The sequence below is a fragment of the Caloenas nicobarica genome, chromosome 2, assembly GCF_036013445.1.
Source record: "Caloenas nicobarica isolate bCalNic1 chromosome 2, bCalNic1.hap1, whole genome shotgun sequence".
Taxonomy (NCBI): domain Eukaryota; kingdom Metazoa; phylum Chordata; class Aves; order Columbiformes; family Columbidae; genus Caloenas; species Caloenas nicobarica.
Genome location: NC_088246.1, coordinates 44,436,280 through 44,450,542, shown reverse-complemented (window position 1 = coordinate 44,450,542; position 14,263 = coordinate 44,436,280). Strand labels below are relative to the sequence as shown.

General features: G+C 39.5%; 1 protein-coding gene across 1 annotated transcript in view; it reads left to right on the top strand.

Moving 5' to 3' along the window:
• Positions 1-14,263, top strand: part of OSBPL10 (oxysterol binding protein like 10) — a 120,230-nt gene that overhangs the window by 59,269 nt on the left and 46,698 nt on the right. The window contains exon 5 of the mRNA XM_065629557.1: positions 11,594-11,804. Coding sequence (XP_065485629.1) covers positions 11,594-11,804 — 211 coding nt within the window. The remainder of the gene's footprint in view (positions 1-11,593; positions 11,805-14,263) is intronic.

The following is a 14,263-nucleotide window of genomic DNA, read 5'->3' as shown; positions in this document are numbered from 1 at the left end:
ACGTGAGGTGAATTAACTGTAAGGCGGGGAAGTGCTGTCTACTTTGATTAAAACTGAAGGTCATTCCAGTGTATACTGCACACCTGAGAGTTGTTAAAATGACAGAAATAAAATTTTATTTTACACTTGGACACTACAAGCTAGGTGCCTGACTGGGAGGGGGTGAAGGAAAGTAGAAGCATTGTTGGGAAAGGGAAGAAGCACTGGAAGTGTCCATCAGAAACTGGGATAAGTACTATATGGGATATTAGACTACTCTGGCAGTATGTGTGTTCATATATTCCCTGGTGGAATGGAATAATTAAAAAAAAAAAAAGTTGTCAGAGTCACGTTTTTCTAGCACTGTGTTCTGAGAGAATCCTCCTCATCCTTGAGGCTACGCATGTTGAAACGTTTAATTTATGCTCCAGTGCAACATGGCCTTTTGTCTTCTGAAGACTGATTTCACTCCAAGTACAAAACCCAGGTTTTCTCAACAGTGTGCTGTATTGCGGTAAACTAATAGAATTGCTGATGTTGACTTAATGACTAGTAGCAACCTTTTAGGTGCTATTTAGAATGCTTAAAATTCACAAATGTACCTTAATTGCTGGTAATCAAAATGTGCTTTCCATCTCTGTGCTATAGCTATTAATGTCACCAAAGTAATTCTTCTGAAATGTGAAAGAAAAACTGCTACTCAGAATAGCCCATAGAATAACATCTGCATCTGAGCAACATTTAATCACTAAAACTAACGAGTTTCCTGGCAGTCATTTTTAGAGTAATACTGCGTAGGAATAATTTCCCGCAAAATGTTTTTATAAGCTATGTTCTTAATGCTACATTCTGTGGCTTAAAATACAACAGTGTGCTTCTTGCTTGGCTGAATGGCAGCCAGTTGCCATCTAAGATTTACTTGGAACTTGCAGGCTCCTTCCTATTGCTTCTCTAATTTTTGGTTCTGGATCACTGGAAGCAACTCGGGGTGCGGGGAGGAACAACCTTGGCAGCCACTCTGTGCATTTTCTCTGTGGTTTTACCTGAAGATGCCCACACTGTGCTCCCCTTGAGTTGTCTTTGATAGGAAATGGTAAGTCTCAGTAAGTGACTATTAGCAGGATATAGTTAATATAGCAGTTAGATTAGCAAATGCTCAAGAAAAGAGGTCATGGTGGGGGAACCTAGCACTTACTAGTTTTATTTTGGTACAAACCTTATATCGGTAGCAAATGGCCTAACACATGTAGAGTATCCACAGGGAGCTCTAATGCAACAGGCAGAAAAGAAAATCTGTCATATCTTCTGTAGTTGAACCCGATCCCCGGACATCTCCCTCCAGTGGCAAAATGACCAGTGCTAGATTGGTACTGATCGTTTTGCAGAAAATATATAGCCCACTCACTCTGATTTGTGGGGAGAAGTGGAGCTCATTGATGGAGTTTGTCTGAGTCATGCTCTTTTCGCTTGAGTATTTATTATAGAAACCAGCTCTTACTAAAAAGCTTTAACTTCTCACCTAAAGACTTGCAGAGTAGCTCCATGAAACACTCTTGAGATAGCTGACACTATCAGAGGAATTTTATTTTCCTCCAGTGTTTTACTACTTTGGTTTGTTTGTAAATCTTCCACAGGGAAAAGAACCTGAAGTTTATGTTGATTTGGAAGGGAGAAGTGTTCTCTTCAGATTTTAAGCAACAAGAAAGGATTCTTGGAATAACTTGCACATTTTGGGAGGATGACAGGAAGAACTTTTTTTTTTTCCTAAGAGCCATAAAATATGAAGTTGTCCAAGTGAAGCTGAATATCTCAGGGTATTGATTTAGATTAAAAGCATTCTCTAGTTTAGAAGATCCAAGATTGTCTCTCTGCTAAAACATTTTCTGGCAAGATTTGAACTTTTTGTCCTAGTCCATCCCCATGGACATAAGATTTTTTTTCTGTAATTCCTCTCCTCCACCCCCCTCTAGCTTCCCCTTCCCGATTTCATTTCTGTCGTTCACTAACTCATTTGTCAGCTGAGGAGAAGGACACACTGGAATAGGGGTCATAAAGAAGTGAGGTAAGGAGTCTGCCTGAGGCAGCAAAGGGAAGCATCTCATCTGTTTTGATCTGAAGTAGGTGAGCTGTTTTGCTGAGATTTCGGAGGCATTCTCGAGGATCCCGCCAAAACTGCTGGATTCTCTCTGCTAACTAGCATATGTGTTGGAAGGGCTGTGAAAGTCTCTCTGGTGTCTTTCTGTTTGTCCGATGTAAGAAGTGGAGTTCCACAGAAACTCACACTAGACAGTCAGGTTGTCCTTGGGAGTGTTTTGCATTCAGATGAAGTGTCTGCATAAAGTCCCAGAGAACATTGACAATTACAGATGTCATATGCTCTTCGGTATTTGAAGATAGACCTGTTATGCATATTCTGTCTTTTATTCTTCTGAACAGAGAGATACTTTTGTAAAACAGGTAATTGGGTCAGCTCATTTTCTTCCTGAGATTCTGCCTCTTCTAAAGTGTTGGAGGAAAGGAGGAGCTTCCTCCTGTATACCTGAGTTGCAACAGACTGGGAATTTCTTGGGAAGGTAGCTAACTTTTCCTCCTCTCGTACTGGAAGGAATGTTTAAGGCTTCCAGACCCATCAACAAAAAAACACCCCTCTCTCCCCTTCTCCCCCCTCCCCCAAATCCAACAACCTTATAGGTTAAAGCAATAGTATGCAGACTTACAAAAAACCAAGTCTGATTACTGTAGCTGTGCAACTAACAGCAAGGGAGCTTGGAGGTGTGACTATTAAGCTACTGGGTAGTAGACCGATGGGGAAGAAGTCTGTAGTCTGTCAAATGATTAATCAATGTTGTCTTCACAAAATAAAATGATACTATGTTGTAAGGATGTGCAGCAAGTATCCAAGTCATAGAATTTAAAGATATAAAATAGGAATCGAATGTGTAAAGAATGGAGCATAAGATCACGTCTAGTATATGAAGAAATGAACTAGCCATTTTGAAAAGTGCATGACAGGAGTTGGTAAACAACAGCTGCTCCCTGGAATGTAAATCTGTGCTGAGGTCTGTGGAGAGCTCATAGTCCCTGGAGGTGCTGATGGTGACCAGTGGAACAGCAGCAGCATCAATGGAAGCAGGAGACTGGAAAAAGCAGCTAAGAACAGGAAACAATGGAGCCAGACTGCCTCCTCCACACCTTGTTTTCTCCTGATTGTATTAGACGTGGCTTTTAGAATCAGTCCCAATGACATTTGCTCCTCTGTTCTGTTAAGGTCTTCCTCACAAGGAACCGCCCTGTGGAGTGCATGACAAGGAGGCTGAGCAAAAAAAGCCAAAAAAAACCCCAAAGGAACAACTGGCTTTTCAGTTGTAGCAACTGGCTTTTCAGTTGTTCCCTTAACAGAGATTATGTAGATTCCTGGTTAGGCAAAAGAGCACAAAATAGTGGATAGGGGTAGGGGGAAAGCTTGTTTTCATTCTCCTCCAAGGGAAGAAACAGAATTGTGAAAGCAGAGGCAAGGACTGAAAAGAAAAGGAAATGTGCCCTGGTGATTAGCTGCCATTCTGATTGTCAGAGGTAAAGTTCTGTTTGTTCCGTCACTTCTTGTGGCTCTGTCTGCAAATTACATGCCAAGTGAAAATTAACTTGCTCCTTTGAAGCTTCATTGATAGGATGCGTGTGTCTAAGCCTTAATAACTATTATATAACAAGTCATTCCAATTTTACTGTTCATTGTTTGCTTCTTTAAAATAATTGAGGTCAAGCCAGTTGCTACCCTGAGGTGACAATAATGGAGAATTACGTGCTTATTCTCTGTAATGGGAGGGAAGCAGTAATCAAGAAAGGCAAATTGAAGTGGATGTCATTATCTGGTTCCATCTTTCCAAGATGCTTTCAGAGCATCTCACTTGGTGTTCTAGGATCCTTTTAAAAATATTTTTTCTCATTAGCATAGTAATGTTCACAGAGGCTACTTTGGGTCTTCATCCAGATTGAAGCTTTGTGGATAGAATTCCTTTGTTTGCAGCTCAAGAAGGTTCTTTTTGGTCAAAAGCTCAGGTTTTATTTTAAGCAAAGTGTACAGATATGTTACTTGTGGAACTTAAGCACGTTTGTGGTTATCTAGTCTTGTACATGTTTTTATACTAGGCACTTTTAAAGCTAAAATGCAAAATTCTCCTTATAAGAGGTTTGTGTTATATATTGCAGTACTTTTAGCAGCAACCTCTGTGTATAGCTTTTTCACTGTAGTTATATATTAAGCAGTAATTTTGCCTTCCTAGCTTGCATGCTATTGATAGAATCCCATTAAAAGATCTATGGATTTAACTTTATGGAAGAGAGAAGCATATAAATCCTTATAAGAAAATTTATTTTGTCAAGTAGTAAAATGCACATACCAAGTGACCTTGAGTAGTTTGAGAATGCTTTTCAGAAGTTAAGCCAAGGTAGAAGTTCTCTTGCTCTGCAGTGGTGAGGTATAAATGCTTAACTCAAAACCAAAATGCATTAAACTGAAAAAAACCCACCAAAAAACCCAGACCACAAACCACCACACTTTTACTGCAGTTGTAGAAGTTACCTTAATTTGACAGGCTTCTCAGTTGGAGAGGTATACTTTTGAGCTGTGATTAACAGTATTTACAATAGTCTTTTTTCATGTGTGTTTGTGCTCTTTCCTTTTCCAGAATAAATAGTTTAAAGAGAGAAAGTTTCATGGAAACAATAAGTGGGAATTGTGAACTTGAGCTGAATTGGTAGCTAGTGTGTCAAATTAGTGATTGGTATGATTGCTTTAGTGACATTGCAGTTCTAGGTATCTATGTCTTACATTTTGCTATATACTTGGTACATGTGTCTATATATATTATATTGATTGTCTGTTTTAAATTTTAATTTTTACAATACGTCATTCTGTGGTGTTGAAATACAGGTCAAGGTTGCAAGAGGAGTCCTTGCTCAAGGTCAGGATTGATTATTATACTAGGTTTACACGGCAACTCAATGTGTTGAGTTTACAGTGACTTAGAAGGTTTTTATTTTTTGTGTGCGCGCTTTCTTCTCTCACTCATCTGCTTTTGCTTTTACGAAAAGCGGTGTTTTATATTAAAGAAAATTAAAAAAACCACGCAGACCCCTGTGGTATATGCTTGTTTAACAATAAGAACCAAGATCCTGACTCATAATCACGACTTATTCTAGGGTGGTTTGAAAAGCTGTTCTCTCCTCATATCCTTTCCCAATGTCATCTGAAATATTTTTCTTTTGGTACTAATGTCTAAAAGCAAGAAACTAATAGTTCCAGAAAATATGTATGTGCATGTGACATATACTGTGTTTGCATAAGACACTTTATTTATTTAAAAAAACCAACCAAATCAACGAACCAAAAACCCCCCAAAAGTGGAGCAGCAAATTGGCTGTTTCCCAGCCTTTGGAGACAGCAAACTTCTCACAAGGGCAGCTCGACTTAGGGTTGGTAGGAAAGTGATCTGTGTTGTATTTCTGTTACTATTTAAATGTCTAAATCTTTTCCTACAGAACTGTTTATTTTTACAGATGCTCTGTTTTTCATATAAGCATTGTGTTGTTTGTGTTCCCATTTTTTTTAAAAGATTGTTTTCAACTTGCATGCAGTCAGTAATGGAAAGGATTTAAAAATAAAAATCATTGCATTAAATCTTTCAGAGAAATTGCTTAGAGATAAGTAGACAGACAATGTGCTGCTAGTGGTGGTGCAGAGAGAATACTACAGTAAAGAAAGAGTTATTAACTGATGGAGCTGAATGTCTTCTTGATGAATGATTTCTAGCGTGTCACAGAGGAGCTTGTTGATACAGAATTTCTGTGGTTCTCAGCACTAAAAGGATGTTTTCGTTTTTCTCTGGAGTGTTTTGGATTTTTTCATATACATGGGTAGGCATATCTTAATACCTACTATGAAAGGATTCAATATGTGTGAAGATCAATTCCAAAAAAGGGAAGTTCCATATGTTGAAATTTAAATTGCTCATGTGTGTATCAGATTGCGGCTGGGGAGGTGTGAAGAACCTTCCTCAGGTTTTATGTTCCAAAAGAAGGGTAGGAAGATCTGAAGTAATTCGTTATATAGGAAGTTAGGATTTGTGACAATACTTATTTTCTTGGCCAACTCCCCATGGCCCGTATGACAAAGGAAGAGTGTCTGCTTGTCCATTGAGGTAGTATGGCTGATGTTCATTCTTCATTTGCTTCAGGGAGCTTGAAATCACTGTGTCTTGGGAGATGCCCCTGAGACAGCTGTGGACTGGGTAATTTTGAAGATGGCTTAAAGCTGGTGGTTGCTTCAGGTTGTTGTGATGTGCTGTATTAGTTGGGTGAAATCCTGTAGGATCACTAATTCTAGAAGGAAAGATGATCTGATTGTCATAATACTCATCTGGGCTGGGCAAACAGACTTAGGCCTGTTAGTCCCCAAGTCTGGTTAAGAAGAGCATTTGCACTGTAAATAAAATAATGTCAAAAGCAGTCAGATACTCTTCCATTTAGGTGTGGCTGTTTGGTTTTCTTCCTTTGAAGTTTCTATTTATCTTTGTTTTAGGGCAAGAGAGTATATTATTTATACTTAATAATTGTGAATCTCTCTCTTTCTAGTTTCAGTAACAAATTGAAGCCCTAAATCAAAAATAACATTCAGGTTTTGTAAGATGATTTTCTGCATGCAAAAGATTAATATATCATCTAGTGTTTTAACAAGATATTGAATTACTGTATTTTTCTTTTAGCACAGAAAATACCACCTCAATTTTTCATTATTATTTCTTAAATTAATTTTTAGCAGCTAATTTCAGCTTATTTACTGTGTGAAATAATGTTATTTCTCTTTATTATGTCTGAAATACGGTACTTTCCAATCCTAGGGTATCTCATAGCTTTTTCTGTCTGTCTTTCACATAGTGTAGGAGTGACCCCAAGAACAGAATAATTTCTACTTACCCATTTGTTTGGATCTTGTCACGTAACCATTTGGTCCCGTACATCATGGTTGGAAGTGCGTTCACAACAGGAAGATCCAGGAGGTGCAATTCCATCTGCGAAGGGGGTAGTTAGGATTTGCTGTGGCTGGGGTATGTGGGGAAAGCAATCGGCCAGGATTTTAAGATCAGGCAGGGAGAAGAGGAAACAGGCAGCAACAGAAGCTGTGAATTTACTGTTTTGGAGGAAGCAGTAGAGAGCAGATGACCTACTGAGGAAAACACCAGAGATGATTCCCGTTACGTTCGGCCTTCAGTGAGGGTGTCATTGGGTGGCAGGTTTCTTTGAGGGTAGTGTTACTCAGAGTAACTGTATTGGGTTTGCGTGGCAAGGTTTTGGGAGCAGGGGGGCTACATGGGTGGCTTCTGTGAGAAGCTGCTAGAAGCTTCCCACATGTCCAACAGAGCCAATGCCAGCCGGCGCCAAGATGGACCCACCACTGGCCAACACTGGGCCAATCGGTGAGAGCGGTAGCGCTTCTGTGATAACGTATTTAAGAAAGGGAAAAAACTGCTGTGCAACAGCAGCCAGAGAAAGGAGTGAAAATGTGTGAGAGAAACAACCCTGCAGACAGCAAGGTCAGTGAAGGAGGGCAGGAGGTGCTCCAGGCGCCGGAGCAGAGGTTCCCTTGCAGCCCGTGGGGCAGACCATGGTGAGGCCGGCTGTTCCCTGCAGCCCATGGAGGTCCACGGTGAAGCAGAGATCCACTTGTAGCCCAGGGAGGACCCCAAGCTGGAGCACATGGATGCCCAAAGGAGGCTTTGACCCTGTGGAGACCCCACACTGGAGCAGGTTCCTGGCAGGACCTGTGGGCCTGTGGAGAGGTTTGCTGGCAAGACTTGTGACCCCATGGGGGACCCAGGCTGGAGCAGTCTGTTCTTGGAAGACTGCACCCCATGGAAGGAACCCATGCTGGAGTAGTTCATGAAGAACTGCAGCCCATGAGAAGGACACACATTGGAGAAGTTCACAGAGGACTGTCTCCTATGGGAGGGACCCCATACTGGAGCAGGAGAAGAGTGTGAGGAGGAAGGAGCAGCAGTGGTAACGTGTGATGAACTGACTGCAACACTCATTTCCCATCCCCCTGCACCACTTTGGACGAGGAGGTAGAGAAATTGTGAGTGAGGTTGAGCCTAGGAAGAAAGGAGGAGTGGGGGGAAGGTGTTTTAAGATTTGGTTTTGTTTCTCATTATCCTACTCTGATTTTGATTCGTAATAAATTAAAAATTCATTTCTCCAAGTTGAGTCTGTTCTGCCCATGATGGTAATTGGTGAGTGATCTCTCCCTGTCCTTATCTCGACCCATGAGCCTTTCTTCATATTTTTTTTCCCGTGTCCACTTGAGGAGAGTGATAGAGCGGCTTGGTGGGCACGTGGTGTCCAGCCAAAGTCAACCCACACAAGAATACGGACCATACCTGAGAGTTTCTGGCAGGCTAAAAGGTCTGAATCTCCTCCAGAGTTCACGAACAGCTGTTACCAGGGAACACATAATGTGGTTTGCTTGTTCTCCTGCCACAGCCTGGAGAAGGAGAAAGGAACCAACTATGCATATGAGCTGGTCCTTTCCTAGCCTGAGTTTTCCTCTCACCGAACATTTTGCAGTTAGTTAAATGCAGGCCTACTCATGTTAGATATATGCATGCATATAATTCCTTTAAATACATGTAGTCTTGATAGTTCTTTCAGTTTTTCTATTTCATATCTAGTAGAGAGTTGTATTTCTGGAGTTTGAGTGCATTTGTGGGAATATGTGGTATCTTTTCTATATTATGAGAAGCTAACTATAGCTGAACAGGGGGTGCCAAAGCTGAAACAAGAGTAGAAAGAGAAGTAGGTTAAGAATTGGTGAGGAGATGGGGACAGGTAGTCTTTGCTGTTGTAACAAGTAGAGAACTACTACTTTGAGCTGTCTGTATTTGCAAATGGGAGGATGGAGAGCTGTAAGGTACTAAAATAACCCTGTGTAAGAGCCAAGTCATTCAAAATTGAACAAGTTATTTCACTTTGGAAAAAAGAAAGCTACAGTTTAACATTCTAGTTTTGAAACTAACTTGGAGTGCTGATAAATCAAGTACTCTGCCTCTCCTCCCCCAGAGATAGCAAAAAGCAGACCCACAAGTTACGTAGAGGATAATGCTATAGCTGCATGGCCTAGTGTCTGTCCTGTTAAGGGTCAACGTGTTTAAGGAGTTTCATCCAGGATGGTTTGGTGTTTAGAGCAACTCCAGCTCTTTTAAAATCTTTTGTCAATGACTTGTTTAGAAAAATATATTGGCAAACGTAAAAAAAGTTCAGTTATTTCAATAATATATGTTATTTCCTTCCCCTTTTTGCCACAGGATTGTTCTGTGACTCTCTAGAACAGGGGGTGTTCTTCCTTTTTGTTCTGTTCATTCAGCACCTTAAACAAAGTGGGTTTCGATCAGTGCTTGGGCAGTAAATGTTCAGCAAGTTCAAATAGTTTGAATCCTACACAGAAATTGCCATTCCTGGTGTCTTCTGCTGCATCAGATCTGTAGAACAACTGCTGGTATCACAACTATACTGTGAAACTAGGTAGCACAGAACAGATGAAATCAAAAAGGCATCTTTAAAACTATTTAGGTCAGATAGAGACTTGGGGCAGTACCTCGTTTTGGATAAAGGGAGAATAAATAATTGGTTTTATTTCAATTTCTCCTAATCTAGGAAGAATATAGTTGATAAAAGCCTGTAAAGCTTTGGGGTAGGTGATAACTGGAAGCATTTGGTGAATTCTCCAAATGTTTCTTGGGCTCTCGGCTCAGTTTATCTTATGCTTTTTGTGAGCTGCAGAAGAATATAGTTGTTCTTTATTAAGGAGGAGGGGAAAATGGAAATGTTTGACGTTTTCAGAGTTTCATTTTGGATTTATTTCCTGTGGAAGCAAATATTTTGAAATGTAAGCTGTTTCTAACAAAAAGAAAAGAAAAAAACAAGGAAGGTAGGAAAAGTGATCACTTAGAAATGAGAATAGAACATTTCTGTTGCTGCGAAGCACGAGAATGTCAGGTTTTCGACTTTGCGCTCTTATTCGGGTTGGGAAAATGAGGGAAGCAGTTTTCCGTATGATTATATTGTGCACTCTTCAGAGAGATGGTGTTTTTTCTCCTAGCCATTCCTTCAATTTGCCTCCAGAAGCTCTTTTCCCAAGGGAGGAGTATTTGCATGGGTGTCTGTCTGTGGTGCTCTCGTTTTTGTTTCAGCTTTGAAGGAACTCTTGGTTACACGGTGTGTGCCTGCTCAAAGCAGGGCACTGCCTGGGGTTCTAGCAGCTCCCGAAAGCTTCGTATCGTGGGCGTCTGTGTCAGCTTCTGACTGATGTTGATTTTTGTCAAAGGAATTAAAAATTGACTGTGGTTTCTACTGAAGCTTTGGCCTCTGTTGTAAATGTTGACTATTAAAATGTCGTCATTGTAAACTTCAGCAAGGCATTTAGCTAGATTTCCTTATGAACCTTGCAACAATAGCTTTTTACTTAATTCTACTCTAATTTGTTTGCAAGGATGGTTATTTGCACCTTTGAGTTCAGTTTCCTTTCTTGCTTTTCAAGTGTGGTCAATGTCTATTTACAATAACCTAAGGAGGCTACAGGAAGCACACCCTACTTTGAAAATATAGTAAAGATAATTAAAAAGTAATGAAGTTCATAATAATACATTTTTACAGTGTAATAGCTTGGACAAATGGAGCTTGAATATTTGTTGCTTATGAAGTCTTCAGATTTTTTTTTGAAAGCTTTGGATACCTCAAGTATGAACCTAAGAGTTCTTACATTAAGTTTTTTGCAAGGTAAGTGTAAGAAAAGAGGCTCATGTTGTGCATGTATAGTTTCCTACGGACTGTAAAAATGGAGAGGGAAGTTGTAAGCATCTTTCTTTTGGCTTTAGGAAGGATTTTGGAAGCTTGCCAATTTGTTTAAAGAACAGCCTGTGCAAATAATGTTGTTTTTATCTGCTGTACAAGCATGCGTTTCATCTTCATCTGGATGGTCCAAAACTAGAAACAGATTAACTTTCTCCCTGACAGCTGGTATTCATATCTGATAGTAAATAAGTACTCTAAGTTGCATCCTATGCTAATGTCTGTAAACTTACGATTTACCTTATTTTGTGAAAATAATTCATTGCTGGTGCTTGAGAAATGAAAAATGTCTGTTCTTGAACTATGTTTAGATGTTTTATGTAGAAAAGAAGAAGGAGGGGCAGTGTAGGTTCCTTGGGTGTCTCAGATCACATACAAAGGAAATAAAATCTAAGCTGTAATTAATAATGGAGAAGGAAGTTGAATTTTCATACTTTTCCTTACAAAGAGTTTCAGAAAGTATGAGTCACCATTAAACCTACTATGAACCTACTATTTTAAGAGATGATTTTCTCTAACATAGTCTTGACATTTTTACAGGCCTTTGGTAGTCTCAAGCTCTTCGTTTTTGTAGGTAAGTATATGATACATTTGGATCAGAACATTAACATCCATTTGTGGTAGTTCTTCACATTTAGTCACTATCAACTCATAAGAATTTAACAGCTACATAGTGATATCTACTATGACAGCAGATGTTTTTGGACCTTTACAGATCATGAGCCAAGTTGAGGGACAACAGAAGAATCTTGTACAAGCCATTGAAGCTCTCCCAGGTTCTGGACCCCTTTCTGCCTTGGATCAGGACTTGCTGCTTTTAAAAGCTACCTCTGCTGCCACCTTGAGCTGCCTTGGGGAATGCCTGACTCTCTTACAGCAGAGCATGCATCAAGTGGGCCAGCATCACAACAGGACAGTGTCATCAGGTGAGCACAAGCTCTCTTGAGTGTTATTTTATGTGCCTTGGGGGTTTTTATTATGATACTGAAGGAGGCAAGTTAACCGTTCCTCAGAGAGGCAAGTTGGGGTGAGCAGCTTGTAAGCTTCTACAGCCTCAAGTGTCATAATTTTTTCTTTGCCTAAAAAAAATATGCAATATCTATTGATGTCGGAAGAGTCCTAAGTATTCTTAGGGAAATCAGGTTCTGAGGACAGCAAGGAAAAAAAAAGGCAAGGCGTAGAAAACAGGTAGATAAGCCTGTGTTCTTGATGACAGTGCAGAACGTGCTTGGTTGGGTGTCGTGTGTGTGGTGATTTTTTTTTTTTTCTTTTTGAGATTGAAATCACAATATAGATTTGTTTGATAACAATACGTGTAATATTATGTAATGTTATAGTGAAAATTATATTTCTAGTTTTCTACATGGAAGGATGCTGCTGAGGCAGATTTATTCCAGTCTGTGATTTTCTTTAAATCTGGAAAGACTTCTACATGCTGCTATTTAAAAAAAAAAAAAAAAAAAATCTGTGTCTAATTTTTATGAGCCTAAAATGTCAAACGGTGTGATCCTGCATTGAAGTCTGCAGGCATGAGCCTCTCAGTCCCCCCAGAGCTCGATTTTTTTTTTTTTTTTTTTTTTTTCAGTTCACCCAGTTCATGTCTCTGTCCATAATGTCAGAAGTTGGACCTTCAGCTTTCTGAAAGATTGGTCAGTGTTTTTCCATACACAAACTGCACTACCTAGTCTAAGAGCAGGAGCAGGACTTGATATAAGAGGAGAAGCAACAGCAGAACTCTGGATATGGGGTTGGCTTTTTATGTTTTCTTCAGATGCTTCAACAACATCCCTCCCAACTTGTCCTTACAGTAGGTTTACTACAGGGCAGGACATGCCCTCAGGGCTGGTGAGACACCTAGGTAGGGAGCCCTCTGAAGAATTCCCCTTGTGGGGAGATTAGAAATTAGAGAGGATCAGCTGAGAAGTAGGTAAATGATGTAAAAAGGGTTCCTGGAAAAAAACAGTGTCAAAACTTTGACACCTATACTAGGGTATTTCATGACTTTGCCACATCCAAATTCTAATATATTTAATAAAGGAACAGAAATGAACAAAAATATTTCTTATTTTCTGTATTCTCGTTTCCTTGTTGAAAATGAAAAAAAAACCCAACAACCCTTGCACATATTGATATAGTAATGATAAAGTGCATTTAATTGAATTTTTGATATAATTTCATTTCAAAAGAGAATGGTTTGGAACAAAGATGAAAAGCATCCTTCAAGGAAAAGTCACTTTCTAGTTTCAAAGTCCCTGAAGGTTGTTTTTCATGTCCATTTGATCTAAGTGAACTATCAGAGATAGAGGACATGAGTGTCCTTGTATCTGTTTCCAAATAATCTTCCATCAAACCAGTGTCTGTATTTTGACACTGATTTTTGAGGGTCTGTGAACAAGAACAGAGAAAAGCAAGCATAACATTAGTAACTGCTGAAAGTGAATCCCATATTTTCTGGAAAAAAGTGGAAAGCCGTGACTATGAAGTACATAATAAAATTTAATAAGTGTTTTTGTTTGTTCCTTCTAGGACTTTAAACTTGTACTGGAATCCTTTCAGGAATCAAAATTCTGTAGCAATGGTTCACACCAGCATCTTCAGTATAATTGTTAGAACTTGAATGCAAACAGTTAATTCTTCAGTGTGTACGTGTGCTTATTCTTTGGTATGTAATTTAAAGAAATAAAAAAAAAAAGAAAAAAAGAAAAAATAGAGGGCATAAAAGCCGATCAAATATTTAATCTGTTCTCCCCGACTGAAAGAGTCTGGGAAATGATTTTTTTCCCCTTTTTCTTTTCCCCAGGACTTGTTATGCAACACAGTTGCCTGAAAGAACCTGGCCTAAGAGTCTTTGATTGCTGATTTTCCTATGCACTTAATCTTGTCCAGGCATACTTCGATAGACTTAACATTTCTGCTGAGTCAGTAGAGTTTCCGAGTCATCAAAGCTGCAGAAACTCATACGTAATCAGACTAGTGCGTTAAGAAATCCTCTAGTAAACTCTAATTCTGAGAGATGGTATGTTTCATTTTTATCCTGTGTCCTCCAGGTGAATTTTTAAAATTTCATACTCGGAAGATGCAATAAAAGATGACCTAAACTGTCACCTGCTGTTACTGTCAGATGGAAATGACTCTTTTTAGTTTAAAAGCCACATATTCCTCTGATAGAAAGTCTCAAACACCTTTCCCATGAGATGTGGTGGCCCTGTGTAATTTATTGCCAAATATTTCCATCCCAGTGCTGTCTCATTAACTGCTGCATTGTGGGGCAGGATCCCCAGATTTTTGTAGAGAGAGACAAGATAGGAATTTGATAAGTTATCTTCTTGCTTCTAGCCTACAGTTTGTGAAAGCATTCCAGTCCAGCAGCACAGTCCTGGGAGTG